Here is a 25,434-nt window from a genome sequence, read left to right as displayed (position 1 = left end):
CAGAACAAAAGAATATTGGGGTTCCAATCAACAATGGAACAATTACTTTCCCCTTTTAATTTTTGTGTTCCAAATGGAAAAAGAGAAAATGCATACAGCTTTCTAACAGCTTGAAAAGTAATGACAAACTACATTTTGGGTGATGGAGAGGAAAAAGGCAGCAGACAAAGATGCAAAAATCTCGATTTTATTGATCTGACAGCAAAAACAGCAGACAGAGATTATGCGTCGGCGATGGTGACCTCCACCTCCACACCGGGCTCGATGCTGATGCTGGTGATCTGCTTGACTATCTCAGATGGACTGTGAAGGTCAATGAGGCGCTTGTGAATCCGCATCTGGAATCTGTCCCAGGTCTTGGAACCTTCACCACACGGAGTCTTGCGGGTAGTGATGCGCAGAGTCTTATTTGGGAGAGAGAGGAAGAGAGGAAAGGAAAACATTTTATTTCGATAACTTTGCAACTGTGATGGCCAGTGTTGGGGGTAACGCTTTACAAGTCAAGTCAATCTTGACTTAATCGGATTACTTTTTTTTCTTTTTCTTTCAAGTAACAAGTAACGCATTACTTTTACTACATCTGAGTTACTTTTTTTAAATAAGTAACGCAAGTTACTTTGGTTTCCCATTTATTGGCCTCTACTGTACAGGCATGAATTTGCATTTCCTTCAGCCTGAGGCTTATTCAATTCACTTTTTCTGTGAAGAACCTTTACATTAGCCAAAAATAGAACTTTAGTTTTTTGTTATTAAAATACAAGCAAGCCCAGCCCAGAAAAAGTAACCTAACGCATTACTTTCCATAAAAATTTACCAAGTAACACAATTACTTTTTTAGGGAGTAATGCAATATTGTAACACTGCTTTTTACTTTCCCCAACACCATCACATGGTATCTGCAGAGTTTTTAAAAGTACAATTTTAACACCCACAAAAATAAAATTAATACCATATGGGCGAAGTCAGTCAATGTCAACAGTAACATCTTAAACTGTAAAATGACTATATGATTTAAACTCTAAAGTCCAAATACAGATGAAAAAGAGTTTCATAAAATTATACATTTCCTATTTTGGCCTTTAAAATAATTTAAAAGCATGTCAATTATAAATTTAAAATACGATTGCGATGCGTATATTTTTTCCCCCAGAATGCACTTTTGCTTCTTTTTGATTCCCAGGTTACCACTACATAAAATATAGGTACATTTTTTGCTGTGGTGTGGCACTTATGGAACAGCAGAAATATAGCGGTTACCCCGGTTATACAAAGCAGTTGCACTTCTTAGAACACCAAATTTTTCTGAAAGGTAGCAAGCAACAGCGGTGCACATTTACTGTTAAACATGTAGCATGTATATTTATTAAATTCAGAAGGAGATGATTTATTAAGTCTCATTAAACCGTATCACGACTCCTGTCCCAAAATTTAGGACCTCTTGAAATGATGATTAAGACTTTTCTTGTACTATTTAAGATATTTATGACTTTTTATGGCCTTAAATTTGATAACTGAATTTAAGACTTTAAGGACCCACGAAGGTCAACTAGCAGTCATTAGAGTATTAGTAGTCATGTAGTAGCAAAGTCAGTGGTACGTTTAATGTCGACTATCGAAAAAGCATCTTAAAATCTGGAGCATTCTTTGAGGAAAAAGTCTGTTTGTGAAAGACATGTACTTAATTGAAGCCTTCTGAACTGTTCAAATATGAACAAATATGAAAAGATCAAGTCTGCTCACCTTGGTGGGCATACGCACAGGTCCCTTGACCTTCAGACTCTTCTCCTTAGCACCTCGGATCAAATCAGCGCACACTGAAGAGAAAACATGTTTAATGACGACGTGTCCGACACATTCAGACACATGAGTGCTCTGTGGAAAAGGGCTCAGAATAGCGTATAATACAAATCATGCTCATGTCATTCCTATATTTTTTATCCTCATTGCCGTGGGTTTAGTACAGACGGAGAAGTGCAGCGCAAACAAACCTTTTTCCAGAGACTTGACGTTGCGGCTGGTCAGAGTGATGCGGATACGGTGGATGGCCACCTCGGCCTCGACAGGAGCTTTACCGGTGTCTTTGAATGCCTGTGAAATGTACATGTGCTGTTATTAAACTTCTTGAACAGTTACTAAACACTCACTTGAGGGCTGACATGCCCACAGATAAAACTAGATAAAGTCAGGCTATCTGCAGAGTCTATAAAATCAATTTTAGGACTTTAAGACCCACACAAATTAAACAAATACTGTATCTTTATTCAGAATATATGCATGTGCACTGAAATCGGACATGACCGCCAACGCAAGTTGTATTTATTACTGGGAAACTCAGATAACGGACACCTGAGTTTCTGAGTTGGGCTGTCCAACATGGCGGAGGGGAGAAAGCTTGATGCTGGGACTGATATTCTTTATCACTTTTCCCACATCAACTACATCGCCTTTTCTTGACATTAAAGTAGTGCATATTTACATGTATAACCCTTTGAATCATATTGTATGATTTATGCATAGCTAAAATAGCCTGCATTTGACTAAAATTGAAGAACAAGCTATCTAGATAACAGCCTAGGTGAAAAAACACTATAGTAATTTATAGTAAATACTAGTGTTTTTGAACCATACTATAGTAAAGTACTTGAATTCATTTGTTGCAGTAATTCTATAGTTGTGATAATAACTACTATAGTAATAAACAAATTACATTGCCCAATACTATAAGATTTCTACAACTATACAATATACATTAGTTTACTGTAGTAAAAACTAAAGTATACTACAGTATTTGTTAGTTAACTATAGTTAATACTACAGTATGCTGCAGCAAAGTGATGTAAATACAGTACATTACAATTTACTATAGTATGGTTCAAAAACACTATAGTATTTAATATATTTTTTCACCTGGGAGTGAATGTTTATACGGTTGTCAATAAATGGGACATTAAATATAATTTTGGCTTTAATAAGATTTTCCCAATAAATGGGCAAAATAAATATGGTAACCTCCATGATTCCCGGTTTTTTTTTCAACAACAAAACACTTGAACTCGACGAGCTCGTAATTACGACTTCCTAAATCGGAAGTAGGAAATTACAGAAAGCACGTGAAGGCAGCATATATGTACAAATAGTCTTTTTTTAGTTTCTTATAGCATTTAAAACGTATTTATAATAGTAAATAAATTTAGGAAAAAAAATTACTACCAGCTTAAAATAAAAACAAAATATGACCGCGAAACCACAAGCCCACAGAACGAACAGCGCCGCGTTTTCGGACCTAAATAAAGACACAAGATGCGACAAAAACACTCATTATGATATTAATAAAACTTCAAAATTACCATGATCACTAATTCCTGACCGACTTATTCGTAGCAAAGGCTGAAAAGCGAACAGCGGTGAGTCAGGAAGGGCGCAACACGACCTCACTGCGGTCCTTCACGAAAGGGCAGATGAGCGGCCTGCTCGCGCTTTTATACGCAGCATACGGGTACTGTGTGACGTCAGCGCTGCGTCGACACTTCCGCCGGAACAAAGAGCATTTTGCGGGATTTTTTTTCTTTTCTGGATCACCACTGAGGATGATGGCTTAAATAAATATAAATAATAAATTAAAAAAGCCATTTTAAAAATAATTAAATTGATCACACATAAAACAGTTCATAAATCAAAATACACATTGAAAAAAAAAAAAAAATTCCCATGTGAGAAAACAAAGGGGTCTGAGTACTTTCTAAACACACACAAACTCTTGGTAAAGTGAGTCCTTCTTGTGTTTATTGATCACTCAGTACTGTGGACAGTATTAACACTGGACCAAATCTCTCCTCTCCTCACATAGCAGCAAAGGTCGTCTGAACATACACAGAAACGCACACTTTTCATCAGAAACACGCACCGCTGCCAACAGCCTGCCTTCCTTAACATTGACCTGACACGGCTAGTCAGCGAATAAATAACTTTCTCTTTGGATGATGTTATCAGTATGAGACTCGTCAGCTGTGGCAGCATGATACACACATTCACACACACACACACACATATATAGATATATGGGATTCTGTCTTAGGCTATACATGTACAACAGTAGTTTGTAAAATACATTAAAGTAAAATATGCATGATTAGCAATAGCAGGCCATTGTCACAGAATGGCATTACAGAGACATTAAAACAAAAAAGAACACACATAATTATGGCTGGAATGCTATTTCATCTATCCATATCATCCATCCTCTAAATGATATATGCACCATATTACAAATACATTAACAATATGGCTCACGTAACCCCCACGCACACACAAACACACTTTAAAACAGTTTGAAATGTTAGGGAAAACAGAGGAGAGAAGGTCTGTTGCACCACCAGGGGCTTTACACTGTCCTTTAGCAGCATTATCCATCAGATTTATTGCAGGAGCGTCACTCATAAACACTCTGTGTTGTGATTGTACCAATGAACAGGAGAGTTTGTGGCTCCCAATGATATACAAGTCCACGATTCAGCAGCAAAAAATGAACGACATTGGATGACCTCATGGAAGCGGGTCATTTAGCCACCTAGATCTGTGTCATTACTGAAGCTATCAGACACCTCGCAGCTTTTATTACAATCGCTCGGACACGATTCTCAATAGGTCACTTTATGTGAGCTAAACTGTGGATCATCAAGTGCTTTTAATTACGACATCTGTCAAATTACATGTATTCGTTTCGCACTCCTACAGGCCAATTTGCACTTTTACATACTCTCAAGTTCAAAAAGATCATGCAAAACTGTGTAAGACAGCAATTTGCTGAGTGACAAAGTGTGTTTGTTGGGTGCAAACCTATGCTAGTGTTCTGGAAGAATTTTTTTTGACATGTTTTGGTATTGAGAAATGTGTTCTAGCGATTGTAAAAAAAAAACTGTAAAGGTAGTAAGTACTTGCTGAAGTAATCTTGCTGGAATTGACCTTTTTTCTTTTTTGGCTGAAGCCTCGTTTGAGAGACACTGACGATTTGATATTTTGTGCAATAAAGCAAAACAACAACAAAAACAACAACAACAAAAACAAAACACTGTATGAAGTGTACCTGTAAAAATATCACACATATAGCATTGTGTATGTATGCTTAAAATCTTCTAAAGGCTAATTATAACATCTAAACTATTTATAACAGTTACTTTCACAAAATAAAGGGCATATTATTTTTTCCAAAAGTGCTATTATGAAACATACGCCCCAAATGGAGGTTCTCTGAATGTTTAAGCTTTTAACAACCTTCAGCTTCCGAGGAAATAAATCAAAAAACATCAAACAGACATTTACAGACTCTGTCCAAACACCCAAACAAACACACGCACACACACACACACACACACACACACACACACACACACACACACACACACACACACACACACACACACACACACACACAGTGTTGGGGAAAGTTACTTTTAAAAGTAATCCATTACAACATTGCATTACTTAGTTACTTTTTATGGAAAGTTATGTGTTACGATACTTTTGCGTTACTTTTTCTCACTTGGGCTGGGCTTACCGGTTTGTTTTTTAATAGCAAAAAAAAACAAAAGTTAAATTTTTTGGCAAATGTAAAGGCCTTTTCACAGCAAAAGTGAATTGAATGAGCCTCAGGCTGAACGAAATACAAATTCACGCCTGTACAGTAGAGGTCAATAAATTGGGGGGAAAAAAGTAACTTGCGTTACTTTATTTGAAAAAGTAACTCAGATATTTGTAACTCAGAGAGTTGTAAATTTTAAAGTAATGTGTTACTTTACTCGTTACTTTAAAAAAGTAATCTGATTACATTACTCAAGTTACTTGTAATGTGTTACCCCCAACACTGGGCTCTAGAGCAGTGGATCTCAACCTTTTTGACTTAAAGTTGTCCACAACAATATTTGAAGCCCCCTCACAACTCATCCTGACGCCCCCTAGTGGCCCCGCTTGAGAACCACTGCTCTAGAATAAGACGTGTTCACACTGAAAGCGATTACATTGCAGGAGATCGACCGCTTGCTGTACTGTGGGTTACTAGCAGGCATTCCAACTCAACTGCTGCATTCTGCGACAGATCATGTGACCGATCACATCATATTTGCGCGGACTCCCATTAGCAGCCGACACATCGCGTCACTGGCCATTTGCATAAAGTTGAGTCACTTGTGTCGCCTCAAATTGCCAACTCTCATTGAAAACGAACTGGTTGCTTTGCGAATCGCTGTCAATGTGAAAAACCTACATTTGATTCTTCAGCTTATGTTCGGAGAGAAGTCAATATTGATGACACAGTCTGTCACAGATTGTATTTTGGAGTTTTGTAAGCTGTGAGCTTAAACTGAGACAGCAAAAACCGATATGAATTTTTCGTTCATCGACAGCTTTGATCAGTGCAACAGCCAGCATTCTGGTGGATGAGGTTGAATAAAGTAAGAGAGAGAACAGAGTAAGTGTGTGATTCTTCGTCCTTCTTTCCCTTTGTTGGTGTGAATTGTGAAGCATTCCTGCGCTGGTGTCCTTTGAGGCCCTTACAACGAGCAGCAGCATGAAGGCAAACAGCCATCAAAAAAAAAAAAAAAAAAAAAAAACATAAACGAGATGAGCCTTCGTCTCCTTCCTCTCTATAGCTATGAAGGTTTTGGTTGCCTTTGGCTGTAAATAGTTGAAAACGCTGGTAGTTCAGTACCCAACAGTTCATGAGCCATACAACAAACAAAGAGATGGAAACAACATTAGATGAATTATCTTTTAGCTTTGATGGAACTTCAAAACCACTAGTGTTAATGAGAGGACATTAAAACTACGCACTCTCTATCTCTGTCGGCATTTTCAGAGCTAAACGTCACTGCAAACTGAGCTCTGCTTCTTAAGCCCAAAGTATACTTCACTTTTTACGCATACGCGAGGGTGCGTGTGATGCGAATTTCATCATCAGAAGAGTACGCGCACCGCTGGATTTTTGTAACCGCACACGCACATTGAATTTTTTTTGCAGTAATTAGTTTAGCCACAAGGTGGCAACCATGTATGCTCCATGCAGACGGTGCACGTACACTAGCGTATGTGTAAAAAGACGAAGTATACCCAGGGCTTTAATGTTCAGATACAGTAAACTCCTCTAGATAAAACATAAAACGAGTAATGCATCTGTAATGATAGTGTCCTCAAGACTTTCCTTCAAAACGCGGATATTTTGGCAAGATTTGTTGGACTCTGTGCTTGTTCGAATTTGATTAAGAGCTAAGTTGATGATAAACATAAAAGTGCGACAAAAACCATAAGTGTTTGGGCTACTGGAAGGCTTGGTGGAAGCGAGGCAGGGTGGTGGTTGTATTCAGAGATGGTGGATGTGTGTAACTCGGAGTGCTTTGTGAGTGTGAGATTGTGTGAAGGAGGCTAAGAGGCTCTGGCGTGTCTTGGATGGGTGTGGCCAGTAGCCCCTCCTCCTGGCTGTAAGCCACTCCCAAAGTAGGCCCCGCTCCCTGGTTGTAAGGCAGAAAATTAAACAGTGGAGACAGAAAGTCCAGGGACGACGTCGTCTCTCCGGTCACCGTGGCGGAAGCACTCAGCTTGGGTGTATCTTCAGCCTGTAGCTCCAGGAGATAGCTTTCGAGCTCCGCCCTCAAGGGCGGCGGTGGCGAGTAAGAAGCATGACCTAGTGGATACCTTAGGGTGAGTGGCCCGGATGCTGGCGAGGATTGTGACTCCATCAAATCGACAGGCTCCGCCTTAACCCTCAGCAGCTCATGAGCGTGGCTTTTCTTAACATGGCGGGTAAGATGGTCCTTGCGGCCGAATCGCTGGGCGCAGTACTGGCACAGGAAGTCCTTGCGTCCCGTATGCACAACCAGGTGGCGTCGCACATCCTTGCGGGTGTAAAAGCGCCGTTCGCAGTGTTCGCACTGATGTCGCTTCTCCTTAGTCGCGGTAGCGCTTTTCCCCGCATGTCCCCGTAGGTGCTCCAGCAGCAGGGGAGTGCTTGGGTACGACTGCAGACACACCTGGCAGGTGAGGTCTCCACGGTGAGCAGCGTGAAGGGCTTGGTGCCTTCGGAAGCCAAGTTTGGTGTTGTAGCTCTTGCCGCATTCCGTGCAGCTGAAAGCCTCCTTGTTGGGGTCGTGTGTGTGGAGGTGGTTCTTCAGGTGATCTTTACGGTGGAACATCTTCTCGCAGTAGCTGCACTTGTGTGTCTTTTCTGGCGAGTGTGTGGCCATGTGCCTATGGATACAAATATGCATTAGCATACACTGACCATACCGGGAGCTATTCCTTTGATGACCAAATGTCATATAAAAAAAAGTATATCAGGTCTTGCTTAACCCTTTCCCCACCATTGACGAGTGTTTCCGGCAATCCATGTTTTCACTGTTATAGGGTGGGGGGCGCTGTTACGCATATTCTGAAATGGTAGAGAATCTCCGGTTCAAAACACAGGCGAAGAAGAAGCAGAAACAAGCGATAGAAGCATTGCACTGGCTAGCAACTGTTTTAGAAAACGCTGGCAGGGAAAGGGTTAATGTGATTTTAGGTTTTGGCTTAGGATCGCAGTTTGGGGCATTAACATCCCTTTCAATCAATTATTCAATCATTATTATACACACACACATATATAGGCAAAATTTGTGTTAACAAATATACATATACAAATACAAATATAAACACAATATAAAAACAGAAATGACAGAGCAAAATGTTTTAACATTTTAAGAAGAAGAAAACTAGGCAAACATAATTTTATATCATTTGGAACTACGGCATGTAGGTGCATGGGTGCATTAATTTGCGTTATTTTAACGCTATGTTTCGTTTTTAATTACAACCTTCCACATTCAGACAGTGATACACAAATTTCCACTTTCAAGCATTTTATACAATGGACTTAATCAGCTCGCCCTTTTACAGAATCAGTAAGTTATTAGGCTTGTACGACTTGAAGCTGCACTGCACAGACCGATCGGTGTATGACATCAACGTACGGTGAGAGCGATTCAAATGCATACGGCGCCATCTGCGCTCTAATCACTAATGTGGTACTTTGATGTCATACACTGATCAGACAGTGCAGCGCAGCTTCAAAAAAAACAAAAAAACAAGCCTGGTTACTTGAGACTTGTTTTGACTGAATCATTTGAATCCAGTTATTGACTGGAGACTCTGTCTAAGCAAATCATTTGTGACAATAGTCGGCTTTGGGAAATGCACCACTGACGGGATTATTTGAATCAGTGAGTTGTTGGCTGGAGACTCACTCTGTCCGAATCATTTGAATCAGTGAGTAGTTGACTGGAGACTAGCTCTGACCGAATCATTTGAATCAGTGAGTTGTTGACTGGAGACTAGCTCAAATAATTTTAATCAGTGAGTAGTTGACTGGATACTCGCTCTGACCGAATCATTTGAACCAGTGAGTTGTTGACTGAGGACTCGCTCTGCCCGAATCATTTGAATCAGGTAGTAGTTGACTGGATACTCGCTCTGAACAAATCATTAGACTCACTGAATTGTTGACTGAAGACTCACTCTGACCACATCATTTGAATTAGTGAGTAGTTGACTGGAGACTTGCTCTAATCGAATCATTTGTATCAGTGAGTTGTTGACTTGAGACTCGCTCTGACCGGATCATTAGACTCACTGAGTTGTTGACTGAAGACTCACTCTGACCACATCATTTGAATCAGTGAGTAGTTGACTGGAGACTTGCTCTAATCGAATCATTTGTGTCAGTGAGATGTTGACTGGAAACTCACTCTGACCGACTCATTTGAATCAAGAGTTGTTGACGGGAAAATTGCTCTGACTAATTCATTCGAATCAGTGAGTTGTTGACTGGAGACTCGTTCTGGGGTGCGTTTCCCAAAAGCATCGTTAACTATGGTTGCAAGTTCCACTGAACTCTATTGGTAATGACAAAACGCACCCCTGACTTGATGATTTGAATCAGTGAGTTGATGATTGGAGACTCGCTCTGACTGGATCATTTGAATCAGTGAGTTGTTGACTGGAGACTCGCCCTGACCAAATCATTTGAATCAGTGAGTTGTTGACTGGAGATTCACCCTGACTGAATCATTTGAATCAGTGAGTTGTTGACGGGAGACTTGCCCTGATCGAAACATTTGAATCAGTGAAATGTTGACTGGAGACTCACTCTGACCGAATCATTTGAATCAGTGAGTTGTTGCCTGGACACTCGCCCTGACCGAATCATTTGAATCAGTGAGTTGTTGACGGGAGACTTGTCCTGATCGAAACATTTGAATCATTGAAATGTTGACTGGAGACTCGCTCTGACTGGATTATTTGAATCAGTGAGTTGTTGACTGGAGAATCGCCCTGACCAAATCATTTGAATCAGTGAGATGTTGACTGGAGACTCACTCTGTTCGATTCATTTGAATCAAGATTTGTTGACTGGAGACTCTCTCTGACTGAATCATTTGAATCAGTGAGTAGTTGATTGGAGACTAGCTCTGATCAAATCATTTGAATCAGTCTGACTGAATCATACGAATCAGTAAAGTAGTTGACTGGAGACTCCCTCTGTTCGATTCATTTGAATCAAGAGTTGTTGACTGGAGACTCGCTCTAACCGAATCATTTGAATCAGTGAGTAGTTGACTGAAGACTCTCTCTAATCGAATCATTTAAATCAGTCTGACCAAATCATATGAATCAGTAAGTTGACTGGAGACTCGCTCTGAAAGAGATGCAATTGGATCAGTCCAATTCACCAATGAATCGTTCAGGGCTGCATTTTCAAAAAGCATTGTGAGCCCAAGTTGATCGATTAAGATAAGATTAATATGTAGGACAGAATGCTGTTCCAGGACCATCAAAATATAATGATCTAGGAATATTTTACTTTATAATCACAGTCAGACTGAGACAGAGAGAATGGGTTCACATCTGAGACCTATGATGGGCCTTTTAATGGTTTGTGACAGTACGAGTACCTACCGTAGGAGTTTATACTTGGAGACGAAGGCCTTGGTGCAGTCAGTGTGTGTGCAGCGATACGGCCTTTCCCCTGTGTGGGAGTACGAATGGACCTTCAGCTTCTCCAAGCTGTTGAAGGCCTTCTCGCACAACTGACAGGAGAAGTTCTTCCTCACTTTCCCCTCGACTCTCCTCTTCCTCACTCGACAGTGTTCTGCCGTGCCGGGGCAGTCGTTGGGAGGTACTGTTGCCATGGCAACCTAGCGACAGCAAGCCATGCGGAGGACACGAGTGATACGTCCCAGCACAGAGAGCGCGTAAAAGCCCAAATCAACACAGCAGAGACGCAAGGCCCTGAGAAAAAGACAGCGACAGAAACAAACATTACAAAATAAACTTTACAGATTGCCAAAAAACCCATGATGAGCTTGAACCCTTAATGCTGAACAACTTTAGCTAAAACTAGACGAGTAAAGGTTGATGACCTTACTTTGAAAAGCTTGAAGTTTGAAGATTTTATTTTCAAAGAAGACAATAAAATGTTAACATGTTCTAGCACATTGCTAACACATTTTAACATAATATCTATTACATTGCTAACAAGTTTCTAGAATGAATTAACACATTGCTAGTATGATTTAACATGTTGCTTGCATGGTTTAGCACACTGCTAAGATGTTTTAATATGTTGCTAGCATGGTTTAACACATTGTTAGCAGTTTCTAACATAAATTAACACATTGCTAACATGATTTAACACATTGCTAACATGTTTCTAGTATGAACTAGCACATTGCTAGCATGATTTAACATGTTGCTAGCATGGTTTAACACACTGCTAAGATGTTTTAACATTTCTAACATGATTTAACACTTTGCTAACATGCTTCTAGCATGAATTAACACATTGCTAGCATGTTTTAACATGTTGCTAGCATGATTTAACAAACTGGTATGATGTTTTAATATGCTACTAGCATGATTTAGCACACATTGCTAGCATGTTTTAACATGTTGCTAACAAAATGTATCACTTCTAACATGTTATAACATGTTACTAGCATTATTTAGTACACTGCTAACATGTTTCTATGAATTAGCACATTGTAAGTAGCCTATGTTTTAACATGTTGCTAGCATGGTTTAGCACACTGCTAAGATGTTTTAACATGTTTCTAGCATGATTTAGCACATTGCTAGCATGTTTCTAACATGAATTAGCACATTGCTAGCATGTTATAACATGTTTGCTAGCATGATTTAACACACTGCTAACATGTTTCTAGCATGAATTCTCACATTGCTAGTAGCCTGTTTTTATGGAGCCCTGCACATGACATGCAAGAAAAATTTTTTAATTGTGCACATGACTAACTAATTCGTTCCCGATTTATAAACCATGCGCATAATTTATAAATCGAGGGAACGAAATAGTAAATCGTGTGCACGATTTAGCCTACTATTTTTTTCCTGCATGTCATGTCCGGGGCTCCGTATGTTTTAACATGTTGCTAGCATGAATTAGCACAATCAGTGAATAATAACAAAGTCCCTAGTCTTTGATAATAATAATGTACACCTAACATAGCATACAAAACAACACAGGATATCAGAGTGTATGAAGAATCATGTAACAGGAGAAGCTTCTTTACTCAACTGAGCTAAAGGCTGTCAGTGGAATATTTGCAAAGTCTAATAGCGAATATAATGTTGCTCTGATTTTTTAATGTTATTCTTTCAGGCTCAACGTTTACACGACAATGATTTACTAAAATGGAAAAGTTTTTCCTTTTCATTTTTCGTGTACAGACGACACCGTTGACAAAACAATCCCCGTTCACACGGATCCGCCAAAACAACTAAAAACGCTGCATTCTGCTGCCAGGCCAGTAGGTGGCGATGTCACTGTAAAGAAACACTATGCATCTACTGAACACGTAACATGCATGAGCGCGAAAAACCCCATATAGAGGCCGTTTACACAATACTGTTTTCAACTAAAAACTTAAAACTTTTTATGCATTTCGGCCATTCATTTACACGACAATGGCGTTTTGGGGGCCTGAAAACGCAAACTTTTGAAAACGGGTTTCAAAGTGCATGTTTTTGAAAACGATACGTTATCACCTCCAAAAACACGAATTTGTGAAAACAGTGATGCCATTTATTATGTGTTCAGTCTATAAGCGCATAATGTTTCTTCACAAAGTGACATCGCCATCTACTGGCCTGGCAGCAGAACAGCGTTTTTAGTCTTTTTCATGGATCATTTTCTTTAGTAAGACTCATTAATAACCTCAGCTGCCCTTCTTTACTATGTGTTTCGCACTGATCACCGCCTGCCTTCCTGTTTTCAAAGCCTTAGGAGTTTATGATCGTTTTCACACCTTTTTGTTTCATTTATCTCAAAAACTCACAAAAGTTCGACCAGCTCGATCTCCCAAGTGTTTTAATGCTATACAAATCCCTCATTTACCAGCCGAATATTTGCAATGAAAAGTCAAAGAGCAAATGCCAATTTAAAGTTGGAATGTTTAATTATGTTTTCTCTCACACTTTTCCTTTATAACTGTTCCATTCTGGATTAGATCTCTGTAAATATTTAATTATTCTCAGGAAAATAAATTAATAAAACATTTTTTAAACCAATTAATTCATTATTTTATGCCTTTTAACATATAATCAGCTCTTTCTTTTTTATGATTTATGAAAATACTGTATGTATTAAAATTACTTAAATTACTTACAATTTTGGTAATGCTCACTTCTCAAATGGCAAAATATACAAAATTAAAATACTTTGTCCAAAATATTCTTACATTTTTAAACATTCCAGACCTGTAACTGCAGTTTTACATATATATACACTCTAAAAAATGCTGGGTTAAAAACAACCCAAGTTGGGTTGAAAATGGTCAAACCCAGCGACTGGGTTAAATGCTGGGTAGTTTTTATTTAACTCAACTATTGTTTAAAAATGACTATATAGCTGGCTTAAAATGAACCCAAAATATGTTGGAAATTAAAAAAACAGACATAATTACTAAAGGCAACAATAATAATCAAAAGGTGAACATTTATTAATAAGCAATTTGATAAAAGTTTATTTTGTAATTATTATTCATTAAACTGTAACAAAATGTTTATTAATAAATAAACTTTAATAAATGTTCATTTCCAGCATATGTTTGGTTCATTTTAAGTAAGAAATACAGTAATTTTTAAACAATAGTTGAATTAAATAAAACTACCCAGCAGGTTGGGCAAACATTTAACCCAACAACTAATCAGCTCTTTCATCATATAGTTACACATATTTTTCATGCATTTCAGTAATAAATAAGCCATGCAACAGAAAGAACCATCAGAATTAAACTGTGATTGAACAGTTTAAACCTCACAGCCAATATTATGATTATGATAGCAAATAAAACATTTAGTTCCCAGCAAAAAATTAAGCAAACAAAAATAAAGACATGATTAAATAAGCTTCAAAATCATATTGCTGCACCAAATCTGTCAAAAAATAAAAACGTAACATTTTCTGCCAGGATTTTATCCAGTAATTTTAACCATAAAACATGCAATGAATAATTCTAAATACAGGTGAAACACCTGTAAAAAACTAATAGACTACGGAAAATTCCTTCATATTTATACAGTACACTGTGCCCTATTTTTACTGACTTTTTTTTTTACGCAGTCCCAACCTTTTTGACTTCCTACCGAAACTCAGTTTTAAACTAGACATTAGTCACAGATAAGAGCCTGTTAGAACGCTAAATCTTTAGCTTTTCTTCTGCGAAACTGATCCATGCAGTTCTTCGCACTCCAAAACACATACGCGGAAAGGTCTGACGTTTTCTGAAGGACTCCGGACTTTCTTCCAGTCACATTTAAACCAGCAGCAACAGAACATCCATAACAACTGCGCGGTAAACCCGATGACCCCCTTCAGCTCAAAGGCTGCTTAAAAAAGAACATCCAGGAGCAAAAAAAAAACGGATGGAGGTCCTTATAACTACCCCAGATGGGGAATCGTAACCTTCCCCATATATATACATACTCATGCGCGTTCTATAGGTGTTTTGCGCACAATGCCGCACGCGCGCCATCATCGCATGCACGCGTCACATATGAAACACATATTGATTGCAAGTAAATCTGGGCTGAGATTGTGCAGAAACGCACCGCACCCCGCGTCCTAACAACCAACAACTCTGATATTATCCACTGACCTCTCAGTCAGTGTCAGCAGTGAAATCAAACTCTTACTAAAGCATTCTGTCCTTTAAGATTTAATATCCACCGATCACATCCTAATCTCAGTGGGACTTTCTCTGGGAGCAGAATGATTCTGGACAGATGAGCTCAGCTCAGCATCTCCTAATTAGTCCCCCTTCACTTCTCCCACCATTTTGGTTGTTTGCGATATTGACAAGCAGCTTCTCTTCCTATAGTGACCCACAGTGCAACTTTGTATGAATCACTGACAGCCCTAATATTAGCTATATAGTCAATAAACACACTGACTATGACTAACTTTGTACACCATGTCAAAGTTAAACAGAACTAAACAGCTTGTTTATTAAATTCCGCGTTTACGAACGTGGAAAGGTGCTTCTATCACAAACGCGTTCATTTCGTGTCATTTTTTTTGCGCAGTGTATTTTTTTAGTATTTAAATGCGCATTAGTTCGCTACGCGATCCTGTCGTTATTATAGTGAGAGAAAACTAATTTTAAAAACTTTTTTTAAACTTTTTACAACTACACGCGTTTCTCTGTTTATTGACATTCGTCCGCGCGCAACGTGACTTGACAGAAACAACAACAGAATAATGTTCGATTTTCTACATAATTCAGTCTTTCGTTGCTTTTCTCTTAAGTTCCAGACTGGGCGCTGATTAACACAAAACTTTTTTTCCCTCTAGCTCACCCCTCTCTCATAATTTGAATAACCCCGATATTTTAATTAAAGAACGCCGTAACAATTTTCTTAATATGCGTAAAACTCACCGTAGGAGCGTTAACATCCTTTCTAGGGTATTTTTCTTGACTTTCAACTATTTCCCGGATTTTTAATAATTTTTTTCTCATATTTTTTGCTAGACGCGGCGGGCCTAAAAATTGTTTGCTTTCCCCTCTTTCCAGCAGCCATTGTGTATGCGCTGCGATGCAACCAACCCAAGCGTTGGCCACGCCCACCTCGACGCCCTCCTTCCTCGCGCTCGTGATTTGTGTAACAAACTGTCACTTTTAGATTTCACCGCCACTTAATTTCACTTTCAGAAAATCTAAAATTTAGGACTCGTCGGGGATTCTGTCAATCGCTGCGACTTCGTTAAATATCTGTTTAATCAACAGGCGGGTAAAAGAGTTATCTTCCTCATCCCATTGGATGAAAGAGGTGACAATTCATGCGACCGTTACCGGTGACGCGTTCCGACTCGCAGTTTGATTGGCCATCGATGCCTGTCAATCACCTACAAATAGTTAGGTTACGTTGTGTTGTTGTGACATACGCTATACTCTGCGCTGACATGACATGAGGGAAGGTTGAGTGTTTTTGTGCGACACGCAAAAATGTAAGTACTTGTAACGTTAAACTCATAGTTTTGAGGCAAGCACAGCTTATTTGTAATTTGCCGATAGAATTTGTAGACGCTATGCGTTACGTTACATTCAGCCGGGCTAAAGTCACCGGTCTTCTCTCCACTAGTTTGAATGACTGAGGAGGTTAGTGGTTGTTTTGAAGCGATTTAAGTATCTTTTGTTTTTAATTTTGAGTCGTTTAGCGTGTGCGATAGCCTCACAACTGCTGAACTGAACCAGTTAGCTTTGATAAAGGTCGTGGAGATCTGAATTCGTTTGCATTATAAGTAACGAGTGCATATAGTAGGTATGCGATGATGACGGAAAGTATCGATGCCGTTTAAATTGCCGCGTTAATAATTTGTCATCTCGTTATTCATTTATTTGCGCAAAAAATACATTAATTACCACAATCAATAAAATATATATTTGGATGTTTTACTACAATTTTTCCACAGTATTTGCATTGTTGGAAAATATTCTAAATTCTTCTGTGCGGCATTCGCTGGAACCAGATTAAAAACTTGATTATGACTCTTTTTTTTTAAAAAAAAACATCCTTGCATCCTGGTTCCCTTCAAGAAATGTTGAAGAAATCCCGAATGAGTATTTGACCTTCTTCTTCATAGTATAGCCAGCCACGTTTTCTCTAGACCAGGGTTTCCCCTAGGGGTTCGTGAGGGAACTGCAGAAGTTTTGTGAGCTTATGAAAGTAATTGAATGTAAAATTAAAGTAAAGAAATAAGGCTGCACAATTAAAATATATAGTTTTCATATGATATTATCATATCACAGTTCAAATAGAAATCACACATGACAAAAATAATTGCAATAGCTTACTAAAAAGATAAAGAACTTTTATCTGCATGCCATGTGATCATTAACTGACATCAGAGAACCATGAAGATGCAAATCATGAGCAGTTTTAGCATTTCCCTCCCCATTTAATTGTGAATGAATATCGTGATAAATATTGAGATCGTATGATATGGAAAAAAAAATATTGTGATACATATTTGGCCATGTTGCCCAGCCCGAGCAGTAGGATAAACATATTCATCCGCACAGTCACGCAGAGCCAATGCACAACCAAAACAATGTTCTCACGCAAAATACGTGTTTTGTTTTTTAACCACTAGAGGGCCAAAAGCTACATAGTGTACCTTTTAAATTGTAGGGCTTGTTTTATTTGTTTTATGGAGAGCAAGACATTTTTAACTACAACTCTTCATTTTTTTTTTATTATACAAATTTGTCATTAAATTTCTACAAATGTATAAAACTAATCTGAGATCAGGTAGGTAAAAAAAAAAAAGGAAAAAAAAAATCATATATAGACACTGGTTCATGTGTTAACAGAGAATGGCAAACCATTGAAATTTTGCAATGTTTTTTTTTTTTAAACTTCGTATACGACGTAACAAAGCCTCGTTTATTGAAATCACATGACCTTGGCAGTTTGATACACACCCCGAATCATTTCAGTTCATTTGACAGATACTTTGCCAAAGCAATGGCGCAAAACACAATGTTAAAGACCTTTTATGTTATTATGAGAAGTTTAAATATATATTCTGTTCATTATGAAACTGAAACTGAAAAAAAAACTGACAGAAATCCCCAATTCCTTGTGTGACTGACGTTTCAGCTTCGACACAGATGCAGTTGGAGGATGGCTAGCAAATCAAGTGTGCGGAAAGTTCGGAATGAGGACATCAACCCATGCATTGAGGTCAGCTGTGGTTAAATAACATGTTAGATTTACCATGTAAACAATATATAAAATGCTTTCTGTCTGAATACATTTAAAAGTGACACAAAGTTTTGCATTAACGTGATGTGCTTTAAAATGAGATTTGTATTTTGAAACTTTCTGTCCTCTGTCTGTACGCATTGGCATAGGAGAGTGATGGTTCTCAGAAATGTTTGGATGCATACAACTATGACAAGAGCAAGTGTTCTGCATACTTCATGAAGTATAAAAACTGCAGGAAGTACTGGGTAAGTATACTGCGACTTTCTAATGCCGGGTTCAGACTACACAATATCAGCCCGATCATCGGCACAATCCGTTTTGGTGATTCGTAAATGACAATGGGTGTCGGGTAGCCATTGTTTGTTTACACTCTTGTCAATCGCTAGTTCTGCCTTCTCGATAACATTAGGAAGCAACGTGTAGTCTGACATTTTTCTTTTCCACGACACGGCAAGAATTTAGAAGTCAAAATTGCATAATCTGATGATGACTATCGTAACAGACAAAAATATAGTGTAGTCTGAACCATGCATAATTGAACCATTTCATAACCATGTTCTGTAGAGAAATGTTCATTATGAAATAAAGGTATGCAAAAATTTGCCTTGTATGCAAGGGCGTACATTTGGTTTAAACACTGGGGTGAACTGTTTTAGCGGGGTCCCAGGTCAGGCTCCCTTGTCAGGTTTATTTATTATTTATTTTTGTAAAATAGTATTTCGTAGAGTCATCCACACATGCAGAGTTGGTTGATTACATACCTGCAATAAAGTAAAAACCTACTCAATTACTTTTTTACATTGGATATATGATGTATTTTAGATTTTTTTTATATTATATTTAAATTATATATTTAATTTAGTCAAAATTTACCACAAAAGATACAATAAAATGTGATCAATTCAAGTAAATTGTCATGAGAAGTTTAAAAAAGCTTTTTGTGTTGGTGCAGGATGATGTTTTCTCTTCTTTTCATCAGTCTTTTTTGATTATGTGGCTGTTTTAGATCATGTTTGACTTTCTCCATAGCATTTTAAAATAGTGAATTCTAGACAGAATTCATATGGGTCACACATTATATCATCGGCATTGTGCAAATCTTATCACACTTTTTGAGCGCGCTGGTGAACGATCGCACTATATATGGTAAATCATGTGCCACTTTTTTGAGCGAAAAAAATTATGTTTGGTACTGCACCCAAACAAAATCTTACTGAAAGCTATTTTTTTTTTGAGATAACCTCAAATTTGGAACACAACTTTAGATTTATGGCTTAGATTTTTCTTGCAGTTTTAGAGTAAAACATGTTTTGGAAAATAATTATTTCCTATAAAAATTGAAAATGGTATTTTTGTGCATTTTTCATAACAATGAACTTAAACCTCTATAGCATTTTTATGTTCAGCTTTTTTCTTTTTTTTTTTTTACTTCTTCAGCAATAATTTGCCAAGTCTCATCTTTAAAAAGAGACCAAACTTCAATCTGTGATCCAAAGCATTTAAGATTTATGACAGTTTTAGTTGGAAATTTTATTTTCCAGTCTATGCTCAAAAAGTGATTAACAGGAAATAACTACTGCATAAATATAATTTAGTAGCATAAAATCACCTAAAAGTACAAAATATTAAATAAAAAAACATTATCAAACTAAAATATAGTTCATTCATTTAATTGAAATAAAAAATAAATAATTTTTTTGTCTTTTTTGACTGCCACACAAAGAGCTCCAAACTGGGCTTCAGTCATGCTGCACAGACTGGTCCTAGATCAGTTCAGAAAGGAACTTAATGTATATAATTAATTAATAATTCTATTCCATGGTTCCATTGTATTAGCTTCTTTCTGGGCCGCCCCTTCACAGGAAGGAAAGACTATGAACATTATTTAACACATTCAGTATGTACATTTTACTAGTATCAGCACAATATTCTGTAATCTGTCTTTCTTTAAACACATTATTATTGTATCAGCAAAATCTACTAATGATCAGCCTCTAATTAATATGTATTGATTTGTTGGTACATAAGACATATTTCCAAGCAGGGTGTTCAATCCTGCTGTAGTTCCAACCATGTGAGTTTGTGAATGTTCGCTGGAACTATGGTTTCGGGAAACGCCAAATCGTTCATGCTTGGCTAACGAGTCTTTTGGGAAACGCACCCCTGTATATGCTTGAGCCCGAAACAACTGAGTTTGTACTTACTTTATTAGCAACACTCAAACAATGATACGATTAGTGTGTTAATATCATTAAACACTGGTTTGATGTTTATTACAAACACACTGTAACAAAAGACAAACAGAATACAAAAATACAGAAGACAGCAGAATCCATTATAATCAGTGATGCTGTCTACACTGGATGCGAACATTAAAATGATTAAAATGATTATCTTTCAGTCGCTCAGGCACTTCATTAAATGTAAACATCAGCCACGCTTTTGTAATGCTGTGATCTTTAGGGAGGCTATGCAAATTTTCCCTCAGATTCTTCATTTTATGACCTGTTTAAACTTTCTGTTACCCTGTTTTGACAAGCAGCATTAATTCCACCTTGAATGTGATCCTGTTTAAGGTCGGAATGAAACGGAAGCTGCTATTAGAGTAGAGTAACGGTACTTCAGTACCAAGATCCTATTGTGTTTTAACATTTTGCTAATGTGTTTAGCACATTGCTAGCATGTTTTAGCATGTTGCAAACCTGTTTTTAACTCATTGATTTAGTTTTATCAGGTTGTTAGCATGTTTTAACATTGCTAGCATGATTCTAACATGTTTTACCAAGTTGCTAACATGATCATAGTGTTTTAACATTTTGCTGTTTAGCACACATTGCTAACATGATCCTAGCATGTTTTAGCATGCACACTGTTAACGTTTTAACACATTGCTATCATGAATTAGCATGTTTTTAACATGTTTTACCAAGTTGTTAGCATGATCTTAGTGTTTTAGAATTTTGCTAATGTATTTAATACATTAACATGATCCTAGTTTTAACTCATTGCTGTGTTATGTTGCTAGCATGTTTTAACACATTGCTAGCACTACTTAGCATGTTTTTAATGTTTTAAGTTGCTAGCATGTTTTAGCACATTGTTAACATCCTAGCATGTTGCAAACCTGTTTTTAACTCATTGATTTAGTTTTATCAGGTTGTTAGCATGTTTTAACACATTGTATGAATTATTTTGCTAACATGTTTTTTTCAGGTTGTTAGCATAATCCTAGCATGAATTAGCAGGTTTTTAGCAATAATGTCTTACAACATGGTAACATGAATTAGCTTGTTGTTAGCATGTATTAGCATGTTTTGCTAGGATATTTAAGCTTAGTTATTGATAGACCGTTTAAATACGTTATCAGAGTTATTGTATGAAAGTTTTGACCCCCTCAATGAAAGTCTATGGGAATTTTGGAATGTTCAGAAGTTCAGTACAGGAATTCCGTAAATTGGATCCATTAGAAATGATATGTGTGTGTGTGTGTGAGAAAAGTGCCATAGAAATAAACATGGTTTCCTGTATTTCAGCATGCTGTGATGCTGCAGCGGAGGCGTGACGGAGTGAAGCCGGATATGCCGACCGCTGAGGAGCGAGAGCAGATCCTCACAGCCCTCGGAGGAAAGCCCTACTGACTCAACACTTTAATCCATCCCTCTGGATTCAGTTCTGTGGGGAAAGAGGACAATCTAATGTGTGACTGTATCACTTCAGCAATTCTGTTTATGATACTGTAATTACAGCCTAATTTAATGTGTGTTCAGTTATTCATAAGTGAACGCATTTTGAATATGAGTGGGTGTCGTGTCAAGTTTATTTTATAGACACAGAAATTAGTGATGTTAATGTTGAATGCCTGATTGTCTACGTTCATCAGTTTAGAGCTGGACGATATGAATGTTTACAAATGTTGACGATAGTGTATATATCACTTCGACTGTACTGTATGCATGAGGAAAAAGCTGGATGGCCTATATTTATAGTTGCAAGTTGGAGTTATTAATTCAACATTGCAGTGATATGGAAATCTGTAAGGTTTTATTCAATTTATAACAATATAACCTGCATAATTCACAGTCGGAGGACATGGAACAGCTTCGAGTACGTCACTTGTTGTCATCATGAAAGCCAAAAGCGACTGGGGCAAGGAATGAAAAACTGGAAAATGGAGAAGACAATTCCATTCTGGCTCAACAGCTGAAATATAATGTCAGAAATTAAGTGATCCTACAGCATAAAAATACTGTAATATATTTGCAGAGATTTAAGAAACGTGCCAAGTTCGCATACTTGTTTCTTCGCATACTTTGAAATGTGCCTTCCAGAGGCCTGTTGGAAGTTTTAAGGGTCACCTGATCCGGCGTTGTGCCAAATTTCAACCCCCTGCCAGATTATTATTACCCCCCTAGTATTGGGAGGTTTAGGAGAAGGTGTGGGGGAGGGGTTAGGATTAGGGGCGGGGTTAAGATTAGGTAATCAGGTAGAGACTTCAATGAGGGGGGAATAATTTGGCAGGGGTTTGAAATTTGGCGGTTTTGGGTTAGAGAACGCAAACCCAAACTGGACCAATCAGCTGCGAGCAAAGTGACGTTTCTGATGCAATTAAGCCACTCCCCTTATATCTAGCAGTTTATAGTGAAAAGAAAAACTTGAGACAAAATTTCCTGCCTTTTAATTTATTTATATTATGTGAATTATAATAATTCACATAGTCAAAATTAAGACAACTTTGCATTTAAATTAATATAAAGATTTTAAAATGAGTAAGCGTCACGTGTTTTCTTTTGAGCTCTTTGTAAATGTTTAAATTCATGATAATTTTCACTGATTATGTGCTTTATTTAATGATAAAAGCATCTAATTTGAGTTTGAATCATTTTGCGAGACCTTTACTGAAAGAGGCGATGGATAATGAAAATAAATGAAAGGAAACAACGTTCAAACTTTGAACAAACAAGTGTATTCTATCACAAAAATTGTTTCAGTCACTCAGTATGTATTTTTAATAATGTTACAATGGTGTAATATTAATGAATTTGATTATGTATAAGCCTATATACGAGACTCCGCCCACACGCTCTTCTGATTGGCTGTGATTTTTGATTGATTTGAATCGCGTCTGGTTAGGACATGACACTAGAGTTGGACTATTATTTCACTCAGATGCATTTCCCCAAAACCAAAAAATTTAAAAGCATTAAAATGTGTCATGTTTACGATGTCAGTAAATTTTATAATTGCCCGAATGATCAAAAAAAGACAAAAATGAAATGTAAAAGCTTAATGCTGGTAATTAAAAGCATCATAATTAGTGCACTTGTGGTTGGCTGTAGATATTGGTGTGTCCACATGGGGGCGCACTGCTCACAACAAATACAGCACTGGCATACATTTAGAAGTTTGAAATATATATTTTTATATAATTTCTCCTACGTATAGACAATATGAATCATTTTGTGTCCCTCATTGGACTCACTGATATCGTGTTTCACTCAAGTGCACAACTAGTCATTCTGAAATCAAAACCTATTTAAATAATACTTTTGTTTTATGCAGAGTTTGGTTAATCAGACTAGTAAGAGACTTTTAACTACAACTCTTCTTTTTTATTATACAAATGTGTCATTAAATGTCTACAAATGTGTAAATCATTTATATAGACACTGGTCCATGGGTTCACAGAGTTCATCTCCCCCTAGCGGCGAATCATTGACATTTCGAAACAGTTATGACGTAATGCACCGTTTACTGAAATCACGTGACTTTGGCATCCGAAACACTGGTTCGAAACAAATGATTCAAAGCTTGACGAAGTTCCCAGTACTAATACACCACACTTTTACTGTTTTTGTGGAGCTGATGTATTTATAAAAGTGTATAGATTAAAAAAAGCACACAATATTATAATTAACACAGATTTATTAGTAGGCTAACATAATGTACCAAATAACCTGCTTTCATTATACAATCAATCAGTCATTAAGTGAGTCATTAAAAAAGGTAATTCACATCTGGTCAAGAAGATGTTAAAAAACCAACAGAGAAACAATATTTAACTTCTAAAATCAGAGTCAGTTTTTCTTCATTATAGTGTTTTCTTGGGTGCAAATTAAATGTAAACGGCTAAAGAGGCTTAATGTTGGTATTATTAATAAACAGAAACTGCTTCACTGTAATAGTTAAAACAGAAGTGCTGAATGTAAGAAGTGCAAATTGGTCAGTTTTTACCATGTCTCTATTTTTCATGCTTGTTTAATGTGTAACTCTTCCATCTCTCCCAGCAGCTCTGCTTTCTTTCCTTCTCCCAACAGTCCACCTGTTGTTTCTCAGTTCCTCTAATGCTGGAAAATTAATTGCTCTTTTTCCCATGACCTTTGAACTTAGCCATGAAGTTGAAGGCTCCGAGATATTCACCAAGCAGCACGCCGACTTTAGTGGGTAAACAACTGTGTGACAGAGAAAGCAGCTGTTATACATGCACACCGAAATAACAAAACACACAAACAAGACTTTTAATTTGAGAATAAGAAAGCAAATAGATATTTCTGTTTCGCTGAGTCTCACACGTGTCCGTTTTTAACGAATCTAGTGAGTCATTGATTCATAAAGAAGGCCACTTGCTTCATCCTGAATGAATCAGTTGAATGAATGATTCAATGACTCACTCATTAATACAGCGACTTGCCGCCATCTACTGTTGGTTTTAGCTTCATATTTAGATTATAATTTCATTTTTCATTCATATTCATTCCACCTCGTGTAAATATACCTAAATAAAGTTACTTTTTGTGAAGTCTATTCAATGCTGATCAGTTATCCAATCACAGCCTTTGCTGAGGCAAAGTCACCCTTTTTTTATGGGAGTTGTCTATATTTGGTAAATGTGTTTCCATCGTAGTTTATGCGCATGTCTTCTTATCAGATAAAACAATAACACACCTTATCACACAATATCCCAAAATGTGCATAAGCATAGGTGGATGGAAACAGAGCTAATGTGTGTTTTATTTATATGAAATGAAAATAGATCTTTAACACTGAGGTCCAGCATGACTTACTTCTTCAAAGCAATAGCGATGTAGACGCTTCGAGGCATGTAAAGATAAACCTGTTCCCTTCGGACAG

The 25,434-nt window shown here is 37.4% G+C and overlaps 4 protein-coding genes and 1 non-coding gene across 7 annotated transcripts in view; 1 reads left to right on the top strand and 4 right to left on the bottom strand.

Annotated features, from left to right (window-relative positions):
- Window positions 1–171: 171 nt before the first annotated feature.
- rps20 (ribosomal protein S20) lies at window positions 172–3,504 on the bottom strand. The gene is made up of 4 exons (XM_048186421.1): window positions 3,348–3,504; window positions 1,989–2,088; window positions 1,741–1,814; window positions 172–404 (listed from the first exon to the last, which is right to left on the bottom strand). Exons 1-4 carry the CDS (start codon window positions 3,348–3,350, stop codon window positions 222–224), a joined length of 360 nt encoding a protein of 119 aa, XP_048042378.1. The 5' UTR covers window positions 3,351–3,504; the 3' UTR covers window positions 172–221.
- Window positions 1,880–1,949, bottom strand: LOC125265952. The gene has a single exon (XR_007184384.1). It is a non-coding gene; the product is annotated as a small nucleolar RNA U54 (small nucleolar RNA).
- A 2,927-nt stretch (window positions 3,505–6,431) lies between the features above and the next one.
- plag1 (pleiomorphic adenoma gene 1) lies at window positions 6,432–16,114 on the bottom strand. 2 transcript variants are annotated; one of them, XM_048186415.1, is made up of 3 exons: window positions 15,975–16,112; window positions 10,978–11,310; window positions 6,432–8,235 (listed from the first exon to the last, which is right to left on the bottom strand). In XM_048186415.1, exons 2-3 carry the CDS (start codon window positions 11,208–11,210, stop codon window positions 7,308–7,310), a joined length of 1,161 nt encoding a protein of 386 aa, XP_048042372.1. In that variant the 5' UTR covers window positions 11,211–11,310; window positions 15,975–16,112; the 3' UTR covers window positions 6,432–7,307. The 2 variants fall into 2 exon arrangements, with proteins under 2 accessions (XP_048042372.1, XP_048042373.1); XM_048186416.1 differs by lacking the exon at window positions 10,978–11,310 and having other exon boundaries at window positions 15,975–16,114.
- Window positions 16,115–16,388: 274 nt separating this feature from the next.
- Window positions 16,389–22,104, top strand: chchd7 (coiled-coil-helix-coiled-coil-helix domain containing 7). 2 transcript variants are annotated; one of them, XM_048186418.1, is made up of 4 exons: window positions 16,389–16,543; window positions 18,199–18,282; window positions 18,453–18,551; window positions 21,840–22,104. In XM_048186418.1, the coding sequence occupies exons 2-4, from the start codon at window positions 18,223–18,225 to the stop codon at window positions 21,942–21,944; spliced, it is 264 nt and encodes an 87-aa protein (XP_048042375.1). In that variant the 5' UTR covers window positions 16,389–16,543; window positions 18,199–18,222; the 3' UTR covers window positions 21,945–22,104. The 2 variants fall into 2 exon arrangements, with proteins under 2 accessions (XP_048042375.1, XP_048042376.1); XM_048186419.1 differs by having other exon boundaries at window positions 16,408–16,543; window positions 18,210–18,282.
- Window positions 22,105–24,210: 2,106 nt separating this feature from the next.
- The window catches only part of sdr16c5b (short chain dehydrogenase/reductase family 16C, member 5b), a 10,422-nt gene continuing 9,198 nt past the window's right edge, over window positions 24,211–25,434 (bottom strand). The window contains exons 5-6 of the mRNA XM_048186417.1: window positions 25,368–25,434; window positions 24,211–24,755 (exon numbers count right to left, since the gene is read on the bottom strand). The exon at window positions 25,368–25,434 is cut by the window's right edge and continues 59 nt beyond it. Of these exons, the coding sequence (XP_048042374.1) occupies window positions 24,659–24,755; window positions 25,368–25,434 (164 nt within the window). The 3' untranslated portion in view covers window positions 24,211–24,658. The remainder of the gene's footprint in view (window positions 24,756–25,367) is intronic.

The sequence above is a fragment of the Megalobrama amblycephala genome, linkage group LG3, assembly GCF_018812025.1.
Source record: "Megalobrama amblycephala isolate DHTTF-2021 linkage group LG3, ASM1881202v1, whole genome shotgun sequence".
Taxonomy (NCBI): Eukaryota; Metazoa; Chordata; class Actinopteri; order Cypriniformes; family Xenocyprididae; genus Megalobrama; species Megalobrama amblycephala.
This window is presented reverse-complemented; position numbering and strand designations above follow the sequence as displayed.

Bases quoted from the DNA above. Each gene is read 5' to 3' on its own strand.
- plag1 (XM_048186415.1), bottom strand. From the start codon at position 11,210: ATGGCAACAGTACCTCCCAACGACTGCCCCGGCACGGCAGAACACTGT. The intron at 8,236-10,977 runs GTAGGTACTCGT...TTGTATCCATAG, and splicing joins TCCAAGTATAAACTCCTACG to GCACATGGCCACACACTCGC.
- chchd7 (XM_048186418.1), top strand. From the start codon at position 18,223: ATGGCTAGCAAATCAAGTGTGCGGAAAGTTCGGAATGAGGACATCAAC. The intron at 18,283-18,452 runs GTCAGCTGTGGT...GCATTGGCATAG, and splicing joins ACATCAACCCATGCATTGAG to GAGAGTGATGGTTCTCAGAA. The intron at 18,552-21,839 runs GTAAGTATACTG...CCTGTATTTCAG, and splicing joins AAAACTGCAGGAAGTACTGG to CATGCTGTGATGCTGCAGCG.
- rps20 (XM_048186421.1), bottom strand. The intron at 1,815-1,988 runs GTTTGTTTGCGC...TTTTCTCTTCAG, and splicing joins CGTCAAGTCTCTGGAAAAAG to TGTGCGCTGATTTGATCCGA. The intron at 405-1,740 runs GTGAGCAGACTT...CTCCCAAATAAG, and splicing joins CTGTGCGTATGCCCACCAAG to ACTCTGCGCATCACTACCCG.